At 39.3% G+C, this 19,755-nt stretch overlaps 1 protein-coding gene across 1 annotated transcript in view; it reads right to left on the bottom strand.

The window, feature by feature from the left end:
- The window catches only part of ryr1a (ryanodine receptor 1a (skeletal)), a 50,068-nt gene that overhangs the window by 12,823 nt on the left and 17,490 nt on the right, over positions 1–19,755 (bottom strand). Inside the window, exons 37-80 of the mRNA XM_084104873.1 lie at positions 18,919–19,509; positions 18,635–18,835; positions 18,355–18,466; positions 17,992–18,132; positions 17,623–17,896; positions 17,394–17,508; positions 17,159–17,291; positions 16,901–16,995; positions 16,678–16,813; positions 16,297–16,483; positions 15,902–16,013; positions 15,688–15,808; positions 15,434–15,603; positions 15,040–15,260; positions 14,669–14,759; positions 14,443–14,583; positions 14,157–14,320; positions 13,975–14,053; positions 13,677–13,766; positions 13,430–13,567; positions 13,149–13,226; positions 12,969–13,044; positions 12,741–12,864; positions 12,541–12,656; positions 12,391–12,458; positions 12,181–12,302; positions 11,954–12,003; positions 11,693–11,753; positions 10,702–10,828; positions 10,499–10,610; positions 10,320–10,401; positions 10,107–10,237; positions 9,515–9,835; positions 9,190–9,430; positions 9,020–9,107; positions 8,761–8,853; positions 4,721–4,891; positions 4,530–4,589; positions 4,312–4,446; positions 3,941–4,053; positions 3,730–3,826; positions 3,544–3,650; positions 1,902–1,953; positions 1,687–1,758 (exon numbers count right to left, since the gene is read on the bottom strand). Coding sequence (XP_083960999.1) covers positions 1,687–1,758; positions 1,902–1,953; positions 3,544–3,650; positions 3,730–3,826; positions 3,941–4,053; positions 4,312–4,446; positions 4,530–4,589; positions 4,721–4,891; positions 8,761–8,853; positions 9,020–9,107; positions 9,190–9,430; positions 9,515–9,835; positions 10,107–10,237; positions 10,320–10,401; positions 10,499–10,610; positions 10,702–10,828; positions 11,693–11,753; positions 11,954–12,003; positions 12,181–12,302; positions 12,391–12,458; positions 12,541–12,656; positions 12,741–12,864; positions 12,969–13,044; positions 13,149–13,226; positions 13,430–13,567; positions 13,677–13,766; positions 13,975–14,053; positions 14,157–14,320; positions 14,443–14,583; positions 14,669–14,759; positions 15,040–15,260; positions 15,434–15,603; positions 15,688–15,808; positions 15,902–16,013; positions 16,297–16,483; positions 16,678–16,813; positions 16,901–16,995; positions 17,159–17,291; positions 17,394–17,508; positions 17,623–17,896; positions 17,992–18,132; positions 18,355–18,466; positions 18,635–18,835; positions 18,919–19,509 — 6,009 coding nt within the window. The remainder of the gene's footprint in view (positions 1–1,686; positions 1,759–1,901; positions 1,954–3,543; positions 3,651–3,729; positions 3,827–3,940; positions 4,054–4,311; positions 4,447–4,529; positions 4,590–4,720; positions 4,892–8,760; positions 8,854–9,019; positions 9,108–9,189; positions 9,431–9,514; positions 9,836–10,106; positions 10,238–10,319; positions 10,402–10,498; positions 10,611–10,701; positions 10,829–11,692; positions 11,754–11,953; positions 12,004–12,180; positions 12,303–12,390; positions 12,459–12,540; positions 12,657–12,740; positions 12,865–12,968; positions 13,045–13,148; positions 13,227–13,429; positions 13,568–13,676; positions 13,767–13,974; positions 14,054–14,156; positions 14,321–14,442; positions 14,584–14,668; positions 14,760–15,039; positions 15,261–15,433; positions 15,604–15,687; positions 15,809–15,901; positions 16,014–16,296; positions 16,484–16,677; positions 16,814–16,900; positions 16,996–17,158; positions 17,292–17,393; positions 17,509–17,622; positions 17,897–17,991; positions 18,133–18,354; positions 18,467–18,634; positions 18,836–18,918; positions 19,510–19,755) is intronic.

Genomic DNA, 19,755 nt, shown 5'->3' with positions numbered 1-19,755 from the left:
TAAAAAACTCTGTTCTCTTTCACTCATGTTCATTTAGCATGCTCCCAATCAACCCCACCATCATCATTAGTTATGGGATAGTCATACTAATTTCCCACGTTTGTCTATCAGAGCAAACGTTGGACTACAGTAAACTCTCCTGATGGCTTTGCATCTCACAGAGAAACAAAGAGCCATACAGGTGTTACTCATCTACAGCTCTGTCTCCTGTTAGGAAGTGAACGATAAACAAAATATACATAACCCTTAGCCCACGTTACCAAACATCATACAACTTATTTTGAAATAAAAGGGAATTGTAATTAAATGCAATTATTTTAAATTGTAGATGAACAAATACAATTCCATAATGTTATCATTGAAATGATAATAAAAGCAAGCTTTTTATTACAAAAATAAAAGGTAGTGCAAAGCAAATACAAAAGCTGGCTTACTTACAGAAGCTTGCTTTTCCAAAAATGAATTGAATCATAAAATTTATAATTAAAAAATGACTGCATGCATAATATAGCCCCCCTCCCAAACCTCCCAAACCTCCCACCCCTCCCATGCCACCCCCCTCCCATGTAAGCCTGGCCTAAACACCCAAAAGTGTGTGCATTTATTCTTACCATGTCTTTACATAAACGCTCAGCCTGAGTGTGTATATGTGTATGGCGCATACAATCCACTTCATCATAAGTGTTCCTGTGTGTTTGTTCCTCTGTGAGTGTGTGTAGACTAGGAGACTGCTCTGGCTTTAACTGTAGTCTGTGTGTCAGTATACTATGTCAGTATGGGGGGAAAACATTAATTAGTCATTTTCATATAATTATTGTGAATGAGTTAAAGTAAATTAAGGTAAGAAATAGACATAAGCCATAAATATGACATAAGCCATCATTAGTGATTACTCAAACTGTGAAACACCATATATTAGTAAAATGCATGTTCACTTGACACCTCACTCATAAAGCTCACGGCAAGAAAACAATAAATCATCCAACATATCATTAAAAAGCAACCATTAGGATATAGTTTCTTTTGAACTTTTAAAGCTGCAACAGGTGAAATTTCACACTGAAATCTCTCTGAAGTCAACAATCCAGGAAATGTATAATTATATAATTGAAAATATAAGAATTAACTAAAATAATATAAATCATAAAAAAATTATAATTGTATAATATATAACTCCTATTTTGTTGATTTTGATTTCTTTATGAAATTCACCCTTGTATGTTCATAACTGAAAGGTACAACAAAAAGAATAAAAAACATTTCCTTAAGCCCAAACTACTAAACACTTAATAATAATGATGTTTTGGTACAAACTGTAAAATGAGTCCAAATATGAGTCTTTTTCATATGTAAAATATTTGTCAATTAAATGTATTCAGGTAATTTTTTATGCATTTGTGTTTAGCTGGTGGCTCAAAGCTATGTCAACTGTAAAATGAAAAAAACACCTTTAAAAATGTTTTAAAGATGCTGCAGTGTGATGATGTTATTAATACATTAATAATGAGTCAGATGGAGAGACAGAGAGAGATCAGAGAGCACAGGCAAGTCAGAGAAACATAAGATGTTATGTGAATGAATGGATGGATGGATGATACAGTGGTTGGTTTGGATGTCACTCTACCGCTTCTGTGTCTTCCCCGTCCCCAGCCCCCGGACTCCCCCTACCATCTCTGTCTGTCGCACCTCAAAGGGCATCTCCTCCTCTCCACCCTCCTCCTCCTCTCCCCCCTCATCCTCTTCACCGATGTGGCAACTCTAAATTCAACAGAGATGAACAAAGAATATTACATAGTGTGAGAGCCTATAAATTAATGGCTTTATAAATTTATAAAAGTAACAGTAAAGTAATATGTATACATTTGGTGTTAACAGTTTACCATAAGACAGAAAGGTCTCACCTTAGCCATGATATCAGCGTATGCCATGTATAAGTAATCTATATCCAATTTACTGTGACAGAGCAGAAGCAGGGACAAGGAGATAAATAACAATGATTCAAAGACAACCACAGATGTAAAAAGGTCTTCATTGTTTGAAATTATAATTGATCCTAGACTATTTTTCTTTGTGTGTGTATATATATATATATATCATATATACACTCACCTAAAGGATTATTAGGAACACCATAATAATACTGTGTTTGACCCCCTTTCGCCTTCAGAACTGCCTTAATTCTACGTGGCATTGATTCAACAAGGTGCTGAAAGCATTCTTTAGAAATGTTGGCCCATATTGATAGGATAGCATCTTGCAGTTGATGGAGATTTGTGGGATGCACATCCAGGGCACGAAGCTCCCGTTCCACCACATCCCAAAGATGCTTTATTGGGTTGAGATCTGGTGACTGTGGGGGCCATTTTAGTACAGTGAACTCATTGTCATGTTCAAGAAACCAATTTGAAATGATTCGAGCTTTGTGACATGGTGCATTATCCTGCTGGAAGTAGCCATCAGAGGATGGGTACATGGTGGTCATAAAGGGATGGACAAGGTCAGAAACAATGCTCAGGTAGGCCGTGGCATTTAAACGATGCCCAATTGGCACTAAGGGGCCTAAAGTGTGCCAAGAAAACATCCCCCACACCATTACACCACCACCAGCAGCCTGCACAGTGGTAACAAGGCATGATGGATCCATGTTCTCATTCTGTTTACGCCAAATTCTGACTCTACCATCTGAATGTCTCAACAGAAATCGAGACTCATCAGACCAGGCAACATTTTTCCAGTCTTCAACTGTCCAATTTTGGTGAGCTTGTGCAAATTGTAGCCTCTTTTTCCTATTTGTAGTGGAGATGAGTGGTACCCGGTGGGGTCTTCTGCTGTTGTAGCCCATCCGCCTCAAGGTTGTGCGTGTTGTGGCTTCACAAATGCTTTGCTGCATACCTCGGTTGTAACGAGTGGTTATTTCAGTCAAAGTTGCTCTTCTATCAGCTTGAATCAGTCGGCCCATTCTCCTCTGACCTCTAGCATCAACAAGGCATTTTCGCCCACAGGACTGCCGCATACTGGATGTTTTTCCCTTTTCACACCATTCTTTGTAAACCATAGAAATGGTTGTGCGTGAAAATCCCAGTAACTGAGCAGATTGTGAAATGCTCAGACCGGCCCGTCTGGCACCAACAACCATGCCACGCTCAAAATTGCTTAAATCACCTTTCTTTCCCATTCTGACATTCAGTTTGGAGTTCAGGAGATTGTCTTGACCAGGACCACACCCCTAAATGCATTGAAGCAACTGCCATGTGATTGGTTGATTAGATAATTGCATTAATGAGAAATTGAACAGGTGTTCCTAATAATCCTTTAGGTGAGTGTATATCATTTTTTGTATAATCAGACTGACATTATCCAGTACTAATATATTGCTTTTATTTTGTAATAGGTGATTACATTACATTGACAAAAACCATGTGAACAACGTGAATAGCTTGAGCTGTCTGTATAACAGTCACTGGTTATGGCCATGGGATCGTCTCTTTTTGCACCAGGAGCCAATTGTGTCATTCACTAACAAGTAGTGTGACGGGATCTCACCTCTTCTCAGTGAGGGCAGTGCGACTAAAATGAAGGATGAGCTGATGAAGAGGGTCTGGCTTTGTCTCCTTTTCCTCTTCCTCCTCTTCTTCCTCCTCCATTGCTTTCTACATCGGTGAGAACAAAAACTATATCATGTGGATTACATCACAAAAAAATTGCTAAAATGCATGTGTGAGCACATACAGACAGGTCATCAATCATTCTGTCCTCAAAGGAATATCCTTCGGTGTGGATCCAGTTCCGCTTGTACCCATCTAGGAACATGTTAGATGCTCTATGGCTGAAAGAGAGATGGTAAACATGTATCTGTCTCCAATCCTGTTACCCCCTTTCCTCATCATTTTATTCTATGAAACAGACCGACTGACTCTCGTATGATCGTGTTTTGTCTTACCTGGGCAAGTTGTAAAGGGGAGTCATCCTGAAACAGGCCACCACCGCTCTACGTCGTTGCTTCGACAGCAGTTTGTGCCAAACCATTTTTTTGGACTTGAAAGGATGCTCTGTCTGAAGATGGAACAAAAGACATAAGTCTAAGAAGAGAAAAAACAACTATACTGCAAGAACATACATTTTTATTTTATTTTTTTATCTGATTTTAAACCGCATTTAAATTTGGCTATTATTAATGCATTGCTGTTCAGGCAACAAACTGCCGAATTTGACTGGGATACTGAAGTATAGTGGCAGTGTGGGTGAGTGGTCATCAAAATGTGATTTATTTGAGTTGCACTAGGATTTTCAAACCTTTAAATTCAAACTCACCACTTCAATGTGGTAGAGGACCGCAGAGACCTCCTGAACCCGCTTCACCACTTTCTCTGGAGCATCTGCATCTTCTGCCTTTCCTGCCATTTCCTTATACAGTGCCATCTGCCAGCGCATAGACGGGTTATCGACCTGAGAAGAGAGAGATGGCATTCGGATTCCTGCAAAAACACTTTAACATCAACACCAACACAAACATGCAGACATACACTTACCTTGCCCTGGAGGTGCAGGTTATTTTGCAAGAACTCTCTCACCTCCTCATCTGTGTCTTTCTATGGGTCAACAACACAACAGACTGGCTGAGTTTACCTTTTTTGCTGACCAACCTAAGTGAAACTTTATAACAACATCTAGGCTTGTGAGATAGATAGGGAGACAGACAGATATACGGTGATCACACTACCAAAGAATAGCGTGTCTTGGCCAGGTTAATGAGCTCCTGGTCTGCAGGAGAGCACATGTTAAGTCCAATGGGAAGCATTTTCTTCAGGGATGCTACAATGAGGGACGTTTGAACAGAGTATCGATCTCCACGTCTCTTTTTCTTGGTACGCTCCACATCCGAGCCACCAGCCTGAGATGAAAGCAACATTCAAAGCATGACAACTGATATAGACATCATATAACTTTCAGTGAGACCTTATGGCATCTTATGAAAAGATTTTCATACTGAATGATGTGCTAACAAAGTCTGTTGACCAAAAAAATGGAAGTCCAACTCAAGATTTTACATTCATTTCATTGAGCAAAATACAAAGCTTCCTGTTCCCTAACAAGGACCTAGACTGCTAAACAGAACAATCCATCCTTACTTGAAGACATTATTTCAGTCATTAGGTTATATCTTTAAGTTAGGACTTCTTTAGAAAACAGTCCTTGGAAAGGAGTCATTCTGATTAATAGGGTGATTAAGAGGGAAGGGGAGGGTGTTCAGGGTTGCTTTTCATCAGAATAGACAACAACATTGGGGCTTAGTGGGGAAGACAATGCATATTTGGTCTGAAGCTAACATCTCAATTCTAATCTTAACAGAGGTGACAACATTAAAAAGGGGGAAATTCATTCAACTAAAACGTCATCTTAGCGTAGACACATAATAAAAGCAGGCACTATAGATGAGCTGGTACTATAACGTGTCAGTGCAGCTTAATACACTCCATGCTTTGAAAAGGTCTGCAAGGACATGCACGGTCATAACAAGCTCAGACTCAGGGGGAGGAAGAGGAACTAAAAAAACACACTGTAAAACTCATTCAGTGGCGTTAATTATAAAACTAAAGGGGATTTAATTGCTTTTGACTCATTTTGAGTTGCCAAAGTTAAGAAACTCAACCCACAGAGGCAATCATTTCAGTACGCTTGATCACACATGTCCTGTTTGCACCAATTTGCCCCTCCAATCCAGTACTTTCAGAGTTTCAGACATTGGGTCTCATTTAGAAAACATGAGCAAAATAAATTGTATGTAACTGAACTGAATGCAAAGATTAAGTAAGAATGGTTTTAGACAAAAATCATTCTGCTCATGCTTCATGAATGAGAACCATTGTGGGTGAAAGAATATAGTATGTCAATATAATTTGGTGTACTGACCCTGTGGTCTTGGTCTTAACCTTGTAAAGTCGTTGTGAATCATATTTTATGCATCAGGGCAGGCTTTTTATGGCTTATATACTATGATACAGTGAGAATATGAGGACATACTTGGGGAGGACAAGAAACACCTCAATTTGATTTATATGGCCAAAAAGTAAGATGAAATTCTGATAGCTTGTAATGAATTAAATCGTTATAACAGTATTATTAGACTACTTGTATAAAATGCATTAAATTATCTGTTGTTACTCTACATCTTCCAATAATATGTCTTAGCAAGATGCTGAAAAACCTGTTGTACACAATCTACTTCATGCCCTCTGTTGTCTGATTGATAGTTTATACTTTTTTAAATGCTTAGTTTTATGATCAAAGCTCTGTAATTTTTCATCATAGGGAGCAAACCATAATGCAATGCAACACAATGATGATTGAGAGATAATAAACGTTCCTCAAAAGTCTGATGCATCATATTTGATACTCACATTTTACTTCAGTCACAAGTTACTTCAGTCCAGTAAGTGTTCATCTTGAAGTATTACTAACAATGTATAGTTATTATTACATTTAATTTATAAAAATATCTAAAGATTTCTTAGCAAGACACGTGTACACAACGTGAAGGGGGACGTTTTACTCAAAGGCTTTTAAAAAGTATAAACTATCAATAAGACAATGGACGCCATGTAGTAAATTGAGTACACCAGGTTTTTCAGCAAAGTTTTGATCACATAGATAATTTAGAGGCCTTAGAAATTTGTGTATAAAATATGATACAGTAGGATTTATAGGGTTAAGACCACCCAGAATCAAATAAACAGGGCCTTGGTGTGGGTCTCATAGCTTGGACCGACACGTCTCGTTCTGGGTCTTAATATTCTCCGTTAGTGGTCTGGATTTGGGTCTTGGGTATCTGATATTGTCTTCAACCCTGGTCTGAATAAAAGAATCAATGTATTATGTTGTGGTTGTTTCAGCTGTGGACCACTGTGTTAATGCAACTAACAATTAAAGCCAAGTTTTACAGGTTACGTTAGTCCTAAAGTATGTAAGTATAATTCCCTTTTCCACAATCCCACCTCAATCATTTGTTTTTGATTGCATCAGGGGTCGTGGGCTAAAAGGGGTGGATGGGGAGACAAAAATGGAACATCATGAATGTGTAAGCCATTGGATATAAGTACAGAAACAATTCCAGTTAAGGTGGGATTAAGTAGGCACACATTAGAGGATGGACTCTAAATGCCCCCCTTTGTCAAGGAGGATGATGAAATATAAATTAATTGAGGTCAAATTCCATCACATGAATCCAGTTTAGGAAATGAACTGAAGTACAGTTTGAATAGTTTGATGTGTGAATTTCTGCAAATTTCTGAGTCTCAGTTGACTTCCTGAACAGATTAAAAAAATTGACCCCAACCTGCAGCCGTTATACAAAAAGAAAAGGAAGATAAGAGATGTATGAAGATCCCCATCCGAACTACAGTCCAACAGATGCAAACCGCTGTACAGGGTGATGGCACAGGCCTCCAGGGGCTCGGACCCTCTGCGACGGACATGGAATCAAGTGCCATGAGCCTGACTCTACAAAGAGTTCTTTCATCAAACGCCTCGATTCAGACTCCCCCCCTCACACACTGGCAGGACGACAGGCGCCCTTGTGGCCCTTGTGTCCATGGGGATGGGATTTTTCTTGAGACTGAGAGTGCTCAGAATATACCCATTTAACATAATTATTTACATTGTGTTATTATATTCTCCTAAATTCCCATTTTAAGCTGTGTATCCCTCAATAATCTGATCCATAAAGAGCACTAAATACACCATTTTAAGGAAAAAACACCATTATGCTTTTTATCATGATGCCCATCTACACATGAAACATGTAAAAAAAAAGAGTGTGTTATTCCTATAGACACTAGTCTTGTCAAACAGCTGTGAAATCACAGTTATGAGTGCCAGTGTGTCGAGGGAGTTGATGAAATGCCTCCCCCCCTAGATGTGAGGTGCCATGCGATAGCACAGCAGTCGTGCAGACAGAGAAGCTAACCTCAGAGTCCCCGGTCTAGAAACCCACCAGCATCCAGATGAGAAAAAGAGGACAGGGCACAGTCAGAGAGAGAACACCATTAACACTGTCACCTAAATCCTGTAAAACGCACCCGAAAAGCACTTGCACATAATACCAGTAATCACTGGCGTTTTGTGGAAACAAAAATAAACTCAACGTCTTCAAAAAAAAAAGCATGAAAGCACTGCACACTTTACCTTTTGATGTGGGGCTTGATGCCAAATCAACCATTGGCTGTTGGTTTATTAACAATTTTAAGTTTTTGAAAATCAGAGTTAATATTGTTAACTAAAACTAATTGACAAAGTTGAAATAAAATATAAATATTAGATGAAACATTTTTTAGAAATGTTGCCTTGGCAACTAAAATCAAATGTAGTCCAAAAATTACAAAAACTGAAATCAAAATAAATTAAATGTACGTTTTTTTTAAAAATTACTAGAACGTAAACTAAAATTAAAATGCAAACTGATTAAAAAAAAATCTACTTCAAAATATTATAATGGTATATAAATAATTATAAAATAATGCTATTGACAACACAATGCTTAAGTCAGATCATGATTTTTAATCAAATACCCCCCTCCCCCCACTTCCCCCTACAAAAAAAACAAACCTAATCTATAATATAATTATAAAAAAATACCAATATATAAATTATATATGTGAATTTGCAGAACAGAAAAACTACTCGGACCACGTGATAATCAAATAATAAGAAATAAATGATCAAATATGAAAGTCTATTTCCCATTTTTTGACAGAAGGGCCTCACCTTGCTCATCTTGCTCTTACTGTCAGCAGTGAGGAAGGACATATTGTTGATTTCATTCATCACCACAAAGTTTTGCTCCTCTCGCTTGAAATTCTGCATAGAGATAAAACCGAGAGAATGAGAAGAGAAGCGAGGTACATAGAATTGTAGGTTGTTGTGTTCAAATGTCATATGCTGTGGCTTCAATGAATGTGTTTATCATGACTACTGATACTGTGTGTTTTTCTTTTTTTTTTTTAAATAGACATTTGTCTCTTACATGAGATTTGGACCAGAAAATGAAGACCTCGCCCACCATGCGGAACAGTTCCTCGGCATCTGGGTCACGACACGTCAGCCATCTTGCTCTAAAACCCATGCAACATTTAAAATATCAAGACAACTAAAAACGATGCTATTAAAATAATCTATGAAGGAACCACAAAATACCTGTTGTTATCCACATAGCGGATGAGAAGAGGGTAAAGAGCATACAGGTCTCTACAGAGAACTGCAAATTCATCTCTAATAGTTCCTTCCTCCTCATCCCCCTCAGATTTCCCCTCCATTCGCAGGTGCTCCTCCTCAGCCACTACTTTAGACGTTCGCTTCTTCAGCTTCTCCATGGTGGGAATGAAATGGGATTTGAGCATCTCTGGTTTGGCTCGGCTCACAATGGGCTGGGAGAACACTGGATCGAAACAAGGATATTATGTTGAAGATCAGGTTCAGTGCAAAATACAAGCCTAGACTTGAGAATAACAACTTCTCGTACCCGCAAGCCTCTTCATCCAGGAAGCTTCATCAATTCCCAAGTTGTTGACCACAATTTTCATGATACTTCCTAGGAGCTGGTTGAGGTGATCGGAGGTGACGTCTGTACACAGCTTACCCTCCAAATCGGGAAAGTTCTCCACTCCTTTCTCCCACCAGCGGGGTAGGTAGTTACATAGCATGGGCAGGGTGACCTCGATCACATGCGGCATTTCAGTGTAACGAGCCCCTGATTCAGCCAGGTCTCCAATCTCTTTCAATAATATGTCTAGCTCAGGAATGTCCAAACACAGCTCTTGGACATGGTTCGGAAGGCCCAGGACTGTAGATAAAAGGAAAAAATGGAATAATAAAAATCAGATACAAATACAGAAACAGATTTATATTTGGTGCTCAAGAGACATTTCCTATCATTATCAATGTTGAAAACAGTTGCACTGCTTAATATTTTTGTGGAAACCATGATCATATTTTCAGGATTCTTTAAGGAATAGAAAGTTTAAAAGAACAGCATTTATTTGAAATATAAAATGTTTGTAACATTATAAATGTATTTTATTGAATGGAAGTGTAGCTGAAAAGAGATGACTTACTAGCTCTTTCTCTAGGTGTCTTGGTAGTGTAGACTGAAAACGCATTATACTCATTAAGATTGGGCTCCAGGTAGGCCACAGGCATGGCTGCAGCAAGATGAGCAAGACATTCTCCAAGGGCTGGTCTATGCCTAATGCACATATAAAAAGGAAAGATATTAAAAAAAACAACCCCACTGTCACATACATTTATACACACACACAAATACAAACCTCTCTGCATGAGGTGTTTTTACTGTACCAAGAGAGTAGATGCTACACATGATTCGGTAGCATGACATCTGCAAATCGTCCACTAACAGGCAAGACAGAGAGACGCACATTAATTTAACTACTATATATTAATTTTAAAATGAACATATGATAATTTAGTTTTCAAAAAAGGTCCTTACGCATAACATCATCTCCAAATTGGTGCTGAGCGATGTGGTCGAACAGCGAAGTGAGGACAGGGAGCAGAGCTGTTGTGGTGTAGTTAATATTCTGAGACACGCCTTTCACTGGCTGAGAGACAAAAGACACAGATGGACTCGTGCCGTGCAAAAATAATGCCGGAAATAAACACCTTGTGATATTAGCATTACTAAAGTTGCACCTGATTGCCTTTGGACACTTTGCCAAGTTTGAGGTTTTCCACCATCTTTTCAATGTCATCAGCTGCACTCTCAAAGAATGAACGCAGCCCTGCTTTTACGATCTCAGGCCCGGATTTCATCACAGTTCTGTTAAAGTCAGAGAATTTTTTTTAAAAATTACAAAACAGGGGTGTCAAACTCAGTTCCTGGAGGGCCACTGTCCAGCAGAGTTTAGCTCCAATCCTAATTAAACACAACTGAACCAGCTATTCAAGAGCTGTGTTCGAAATCAGCCCCTATACCCTCATTCACTATTCCCTACATTACTCCACTAATATAGTCCACTTGAAGGAGTGAATGAAAACGAGTGACGGAATTAGGAAACTGAGTGTGCTGGAAGTGCTGCCGCTTTAGCATAGTTTGTGCTTGCTGTTTAATAATCATTTGAAAACTAAGCAAACTGGCAGCTCCAGCAGTAATGAAAACATTTATCTTGAACTCGACCATGGAAACTAACATGTATAAACCTTAATTAAATAAAATAATAATTGATTAAAAAGGAATTTATACCTGTATGATATTACGCTGTAGCCACATAGGACCAGTGGTTTGGAAAATGGATGAATTGATGATTCAGCTGCAGGTGTCATCTTTGACTTTCACAGTGCATTATGGGTATTCTCTAGCTGTTGAGCGTACATTGGTTGTACACTTGGTATTGCGGTGCATGCATTGTGGGATTGAACGAGTGCACTTGATTACATCCACTATGGTTTTGGACACCACAAAAATGGCTGTCCCCTCAAATAGTGCCCTAATTAAGGGTATGGGGGTGATTTCGGACACAGCCAAGGTCTTAGGATTACTATAAACTTCCAGGCAGGTGTTTTGAAGCTGGTTGGAGCTACACTCTGGCCCTCCAAGAGTAGAGTTTGACACATTTGAGATACAACATACAACTGTTGTGCTACTGGTCTCTATTCTGATTGACAATTCATTTTAATGACTTACCTGGCATCAAGTGAGCGTGCAAGGATATGAAGGCAGTTGACAATAGCAGGTGCATCCGTACCTATATATCACAAACAGATGGTATTACATCAAGGATAGATATTCAGCTTTTTTTAAAACCATAAACACTGAGGTAAAGCACATTAGATGCTCTACCGAGTTAATGGAGAGAAACACACAACAGAAAGGTAAAACACTTGAAATAAAAGTAATAAGAAAACGGAAAGGAAAAGTGATGGAGGACAGCAGAGTACATCTTACCAAAGAGAAACACTCTGTGTCGCACCAGGGCAGACATCTTACAGAAGATACTGATACCAAATTAAAGGAAATCAAACAAACATAAGAATGAACGTGAGAGAAAGAGGGAAAAGAAAGCAGCAAGAGGAACAGGGTGAAATAAAAAGTTTTAAAAAATGTAATGTGAAAGAATCTTGTATTTGACATTAACATCATATCAGACTGTTTAAGTGTCTGTGTGTTGTTACCTTGCAATCATCTCTTTTTCCTTGTTTGAGGCGTGTCCGCCACTGCCCAGGATTTTGGCCGGCGTGGACAGGAAGTAGAGGCAGTGGTTTTTAAAATACTGATTTATCAAAGGCAGAAGAATCTGAGGAGGACAGAAATATTTCACACACATTATTTACAGTCCTGATCAAACGTTAAATGCTAAAAGATTTCTTGGGAGTATAGACCACCTTGGCAAAGAACTTAATCTCTTGTTCGTGCGGCGACTTTTCCACACGGCCACTGCTCACAACTGCCTCTGTAAACACAAATGTCACAGAAAATGTAGTTAATCTCAGTTCATCCACAAATTCATGCAACACAAATGAATGCAGTTTTACCAAGATGTGCTATAAACTCCTGGGCAATGTCCATCCACTTTAGCAGCTTCTGTAGGAAGCCATACGTAAAACGCTTCTCAATAGATGAAATGTCACTTTCCATATCTTTGAGCCCCCTGGACAGAGAGATTTTAGACAATCACAATTATAGCAATTGCATTATTTTGGAGTATATATATGGGTTTCAGTGGCTCCTGTACCTTGTCACAGCATATCCATGGAGCTGCAGAAACTTGAGTAGCTCATATGCTTTCTCCCTATCTCGTGCCTTTTCTTTAGCTGTCAGTGTGTCATAAGGCACAAGCAAAGGGTGTGTCCCTCCACCTAAGTACAAACACATCAAGAGAGATGTTGAAAAACTAAAATGAGCTGCAAGAAAATCATTTAAAAAAGGCTGTTTATTGGTCAGACATTGGAGAGAGGCTAACCTTTTGATTGTAACTCCATTTTCTTCTTGCGGCCCCAGGTGTTATGGTAGTTTTCTGCAAGCTGCTCTGCCATGGACTAGAAAACGCAGTGTGCTGTTAGCCATGGTGCTTTCAATTGTATTGAATTGGTGATGTTGAACTAATTGGGGTTGTGCTGTCTTTCTTTCAATCATTGTGTACCTGTAGCTCTCTGGACAGTGTCATGCCTGAGATGTCAATGGGCTGAGGGCTGTAGCCATGACTGGGGTCATAGGTTGCCTAGGAAAAGAAATTGTAAAAACGCTGCATTTGTTAATTATGATATCATACTCATATTTAGAGTATCAGTAATATATGCAATTTGTTGTTTAATATGTGAAACAAAAGTCACAAAACTTAATTTAGAGTTTTAGATACAGCAGTATTTGGTTAGTATCTCAATATTTTCAACTCTATCCTTTATTATCTCTATCCTCGCTTACCTGTGCAGTCTGTGAGATCTTGCGTGCTGTCTTCTCTGTTTTCTCGTCATCTCCATCTCTGGCTTTGTCCAATGTCCACTCCCAGGCAATCATGGCTTTCATGGACTCTTTAATAGGCCAGCGGTAGATTTCTTTATCCTAATGCAAATATTATTACATTAAAACATATGATATGAGACACTTACAAATAACCAAATAGCACTATGGAGTCTGAGAGAGTGAAAATGTAATATATGATGTCTGTTACCTTTTCAGAGAATGTTTTGTAAGGCCTGAGCATGGGATGAGTCTTGGCATTTTCATCCAACACCTCACCAAAAGTCCAGTTGTTTTGGATCTGGTGGATTAAAGGGCACTGGTAAAACTCTAAAATAACATACTACCAGCCACCTAGCAAAAAGATAGATTGATAGATCGATCGATAGATACTATAACATAATGATAGATAGATAGATAGATAGATAGATAGATAGATAGATAGATAGATAGATAGATAGATAGATAGATAGATAGATAGATAGATAGATAGATAGATAGATAGATACCTTTTCAAAAGCCCATCTGTCATGTGTGTATTCTGCATATCTGTTGATGAAACCATCCAACTTTTCAGGAATGATAGTGCTATAAAAAAGGGAGAATCACAACAGCATAATTAATCAAATATTTGACTTTTTGTCAATTTGATAAATCTCACTAAAAAGAATAATTAAATAAATAAATGTACTTAGTGGTATCAACAGGTTTGGGGTCAAAGTTGCCCTCAGCATCAACAGAAGCCTTTTTCTCTGTTTTGGAGGAGTAGCTGGCGTCCACATAATCGGGAGGAATTGCTCCAGCGATCGCACATATGCAAGGCATGGCAATTTTGAATAGCTCTGCATCAAATTTCTGTTGGTGGACACAAATTAAAAAGCTATTTATTATGTTATTCTGTAATTTGAATGCATTTTGGGGACAGAATAACACTAATACTCTCTCAAACAGCTCAGCAATAGATGGCATATTCCCACCTTGTGAGCCAGAGATTCAAAAATTCCCCAGAAGAGTTTACGAGTGAGATGAAGCTCTTCCTCTGATGATACGCCAAAGTTAGCCCAGCCATTGGGCAAACAATAATATTTCCAACAACGCTCATAATGATTAGTAAGCAGCTGCAAAATAATGACAGACAGATGAGATGACTATAGCAACCATCTTAAATTCATTGTATTGACGTGTAATGATATAATCCCATACCTTAAGGGGCATTTTAGCATACTCATTCAGAATCGGCACATCAAATACCAGCCGCCTGAGGAGGTGCTGAAGCATGGAAGGACGCAGGTACCTGTAAAACAATAAGCAACCCCAAAATGAATTTTGAATGCATATTTGTTTTATTGGCATTTGTTGTAGTGCACAATTAGTTTTGGGTAGGTTACTCTAAAAAAGAAATTAATTAATAGCTTCCAATTACATCTTCAACAAGTGTAATTAGAATACTGTACTAATTACTTTACTTTTTAAAGGGAAAAGTAATTAAATTACAGTAATTAATTGCTTAGTAATGAATTAGTAATATTAATGAATTAGAATTAGTAATGCACCCAACACTGCACACAAGTTACCTGCACAAAGACATGAGACATTCCTCGATAACATCTCTCTGAGCTTTGGTAAGAGAGCGTCCTCGGGACAGCCTGTAGATGGTGTGAAGCATAGAGTCGATCATGATGGCGCGGTGGTCCGTCCCGGCGAACAAAGGAGCACATTTAGTGATGAGAGGCAGCACAGCGGAGCACAGGTAACGGTTCAGAGCAAGGGCCATTTCTGTAGTGCTGAACGCAGCCTTAGAGAAAGAACAGGATAATAATTGTGACGGTACTGCAGATAGTTATGTAAAGAGAAAAGGAAACGATGAAAGCAAGACTTGAACCCGCATTTTCCATGTGAGCACCATCATTTGAATGCGGACACAGACAGCATTTTTGTTAGTGAAGAATGATACAGCAGACATCTTACTGTGTCTAAGGAAGCTGCTGCTCTCATGTCAGGCAGGAAGCCCACTTCTAGTACATGCAACAGGAAGTCCTGGTTGTCGATGCCATAAACTCTGTCCAGGAACAGGACCATTGGTGCTTTATGATCAGGCACGAAACTAGCAGACATCTTTGGTTCAATGATGCTGTTATCTGAAATATAATGAGCATAGTAAGATAGGAAGTGTGAGAAAAGTAAGGATTCAAGCTTCCATCTACAAACTCTTTACTTGCTACCTTTTCCAAAAGCAGGTATCTGGACTGGCAAGCTGATCACACCAACAAGATCTTCAATGGGCACAAGAGACCTAAGAATGGCCCTGATTCTCAAAGCCTCACCTTTACCAGCCTGGATCAACTATACAAACAGACAGGAAGTGTGAGATGTTCAATCAAGTCAGATCTCATTGAGTACCACTCAAACAGTTACATGGAGTACAAACACACTTACGTGCATTTCAGGAGCACAGCGACCCAGCAAATCAATAAGAGCTGAGTAAAAGGACATGATGGCATTTCCCAGGTGAACTCTGTTCTCCTCATGCTGCTCCTCACCTCCAAACCTGACACATCATGAACAAGAAACACTCAAAAACCTCTCTACATACCACTGTAAAACCAAACAGTGACAATTGAGTTAACATGTTATTTCCCCTCTATAGTATTCACTTCGCACAAGGTGCTTCCGTGTGTGAAAATGTTAGTGCATGCGCATGTTGTTGTTCTGTGTGGGTGGCGGTAATTGTGGATATGTGAAACTGGTGGAAAACGGTGGAAACACTGATCGGGATAAAAAAACTGTAATATACCAGACGGTAATCTAGTACAGAGATGCTTTGCCCTTACATTGGGAAGCGTCTGTCTTTTTTAACAGTGGGTCCATCTCTTGCAGGATCTTCTGAGATCTTAATGGCCTCTTCAATGGCAGCAAGCAGACCATTGCCCCCTTCTCCTCTCAGTGCAGGACCAAAACACTCAGGCCTCCTGATCAGCAGCCGAACCACCACATTAGCATTCTCCTCCACGCTCTCTCCTGAAAGCAGAACATTATACAAAACTTTTAATTTAATTTTATATTTTTTTATTATTTATTTTGTTTTATTTTTGTCATGTCAACATTATTTGCACTTTGCAATTCGCACACTAACAGACTACATTTTATATATAATACTGTATACTTTCCTTTGTCCAGCTAGACACAATCATAATCGCATCATAAATACAAACCATTAACAAATACAGCAAAGCGCAGGAAATCCAGATACTTCTCTCCTCCACATGGATTCCACCCAATATCAGGGTAACCTTTTGATAAGAGCATGGGGCAGCTCTGCAGGCCACAACCAGCCAAGTACTTCACCACCTGCACAAACAGAGAGACAAACAGATTTTTGTAGGAGCCAAAAAATCTGGTCACAAAGATTTCCACCTGTACTTTAGTCTGACGCACCATCTCCAAGTCTTGCTCTTGGAGAGCCAGAGCAAGTTCATTGTTATCAATACAGGATGCAGCAGCAACATCAAGAGGAGTAGAGCCACGCATTCCTGAAACAGTGATCACTGGTTGCTTGATACAGCACTTAATAATATACATTTATAGCGGAGTTTTAATTTAATTTAATTTTAACTAGGCTAAACATAAATGTACATTCTGGAGATGAAAAGTTATTAAAAAGGAAAGTGGGTTTCTTTAAGAATCAGGCTTTACCCAGCCCAATCCCACTGTTCTGCAGGAGGTAGCCCAGATGATCAAACATTGAACGCTGATTCTGTCTGCTGATACGACAGAAATAACACAGGAAACGACAGCAGTTGGTCACCATTCGAGGGAATCTGATCTCCTGCCCAGAGCAAATGCAAATCAAATTAAATCTTTCAAACCAATTGATTCTTCAAATGTTTGAACATTGCATAAAAATGTGTTAAAAATATAAACTGTGTACCTTTGAATCGCCACCTCCAAGTACGTTCACCATAACCTCCATGACTGTCTCATGCATTCCCAGAGCTCTCATCAGGTTGGGGTGCTGGTAGAATACCCTGTTGCTCATAATATTTCTGAAAGAGAAACAGAAGGTGGTTGCAACTCTTGGGTGGTGGAAATTTCTCAAACTGTATCCATTGCAGTTGCAATTATTGGTACCATTTGAAGTTATGCGATCATGCACTCACCCAATACTTTGGATCATCAGCCTCTCCTCTTCTGGCCCCATTTGAACAATGAGCAGGGATCGGATCTGCCCCAGACACTCCAGTAGCTCCATTGTGTCTTGCACAGACACAGCATTGATAGTGTAGGCTTTGGGCAACGCTCGGATCAGCTCACCCAAGGCATCATACTGCCGGTGTAGCAGACTGAACATGAGCCGCACCAGCTCAGGGTTCTGAATGAAAGACTCCTGAGCCCAGTGGATCATGGTGTGGGAGATCAACTCCTGCAGAGTACCTGTGACACAAGAGCAGATGTTCATGTAATTATGGTAGGGGAAAACAAGATGAGACACGGAAGTCTAAAATGAAGTAAAAAACTAAATCTTTTACTGGGTTTTTTGTCTTCTTCAGGTTCAGGCTCTGCCTCCGGCTTCTTGCGTAAGCTCCTAACTTTCTCCACCAGTCTCAAGAGGCGCCCACGGAGAGAGGTGTCCACCACCTCTTCTTCCTCCTCCTCTTCAATATGCACACCTATGACAGAGAAGGAGAATCCATATGACTCCTTACATTATGTTTGAGAACAGTGAATCCTAAGATGTACCTAGTCTTGCTAATGTAGAAAAAAATGCATATGGAAACAGGAGTGACATGCTAACAGGAATAAACATGAACTGTAATGATACTGGTCTTCTTCATATTAAACAGTGACAGTATGTTCTTTGAAAAGATTTCCATTTGCACGGTTAAACCGACCACAGTGACCCAAAAGGTCATGGTGAAATGTCATCAGGCCATTCCGGACATCCTCAGGAACGGGGCTATCTTCATCCTCTGGACAATTCTTAAAGTTCATCAACATGTTCACCTGAATATACAGAGTTTATACAATTTTAGCTTTTTCTTACAAAAAAGTATATGTATATATATATATATATATATATATATATATATATATATATATATATATATATATATATATCTGAGTCTGTATATATATATATATATACACACATGTATAGTGGCTGTACAGTACCTGTTCCTGTGGAGGGGACCGGAATTCGCGAGTCTTGCGGGCTGTTTCTGCAGCACTCATCGTAAAGGCCTGCATGAGCTCATTATATCGCTGTCTCTGATTGGTCTGCACCTGGTTGACAAACCTGTCTGAGAAAGCGATGATGGCTTCCACTCTGTGACGCAGCTCACAGTCACAGAAATATTGCAGGAGAGTACACATCTAAGGATGAGGAAGACAAAAAGTAAGACAAAAAGTAAAAAAGCGAGACAAAAATCCAGTACTTTTAATCTGCATTACTTCACCTGAAGTTTAACAGACTCAGGAAGCTTCATGTGCAGCAGTCCCTCTCCCACATCCTCCTCTTCCTTCACTTCTGCTTCAGCTGCATCAGTTTCTTTCTCAGCTTCTCCATCTGTTGCTTTCTCTCTGTCCGTTTTTTCCGCAGCATGTTCGTCCTCCTTCCCTTCTTTTCCAGCCTGCTCATATTCCTCTTCCTCCTCTGGTTCAAGCTCATCCTCCTCAAGATCTTCTTCCTCATCCTCTCCCATGCCTTCATCCAATAGCTCTCCCTCATTTTTATTTTCTATTTGTTCCGCTTTCTCTTTTACCTCTATTCCTTCCTCTTTGCTGACCAGTTGTTTAGCATCTAAAATTTTGGCAGCCTCCAGTTCTTCAGCCTGGCTCTCTCCATCACTGAAGACGGATGGTTCGATCAGCTTCAGGATGTGCTTAACGTCGTTGTCATCAAACACGCCCATTATGAGCAGGGTGCTGATTAGCTTTAGGATGGGCACGAAGTGGAACTCAACGCTGCCCCCTACGGGATCCCGCATGGCCTGTCCACCATCCTGAACGGCTTCAGTAAGCATGTTGAGGGCATGGTCCTTAAGCATCTAAAGTACAGAAGGAGAAGAGTCAACAACAGAGAAATTAAAATGTCAACTTTGTGGCAGTTTTCACAAACAATCTGTGTTATTTTAGTATCATTGAGATCCTATTATATTTTTTATTCATAGTTTGAAAAAAAAATTATATTTATATTTTCTTTTTTTCAGTTTTCAAATGTAATTAAAGTTTTGTTCATTTTGTCATTTTCATTAGTTATTTTTTATTTCATTTTAGTTTACATTTTTTAGTAC

The sequence above is a fragment of the Abramis brama genome (genome assembly GCF_963993115.1).
Source record: "Abramis brama genome assembly, chromosome: 25".
In the NCBI taxonomy this organism is placed as follows: Eukaryota; Metazoa; Chordata; class Actinopteri; order Cypriniformes; family Leuciscidae; genus Abramis; species Abramis brama.
Note: the sequence above shows the minus strand (reverse complement) of the source record. Positions and strands in the feature narration are given on the sequence as shown.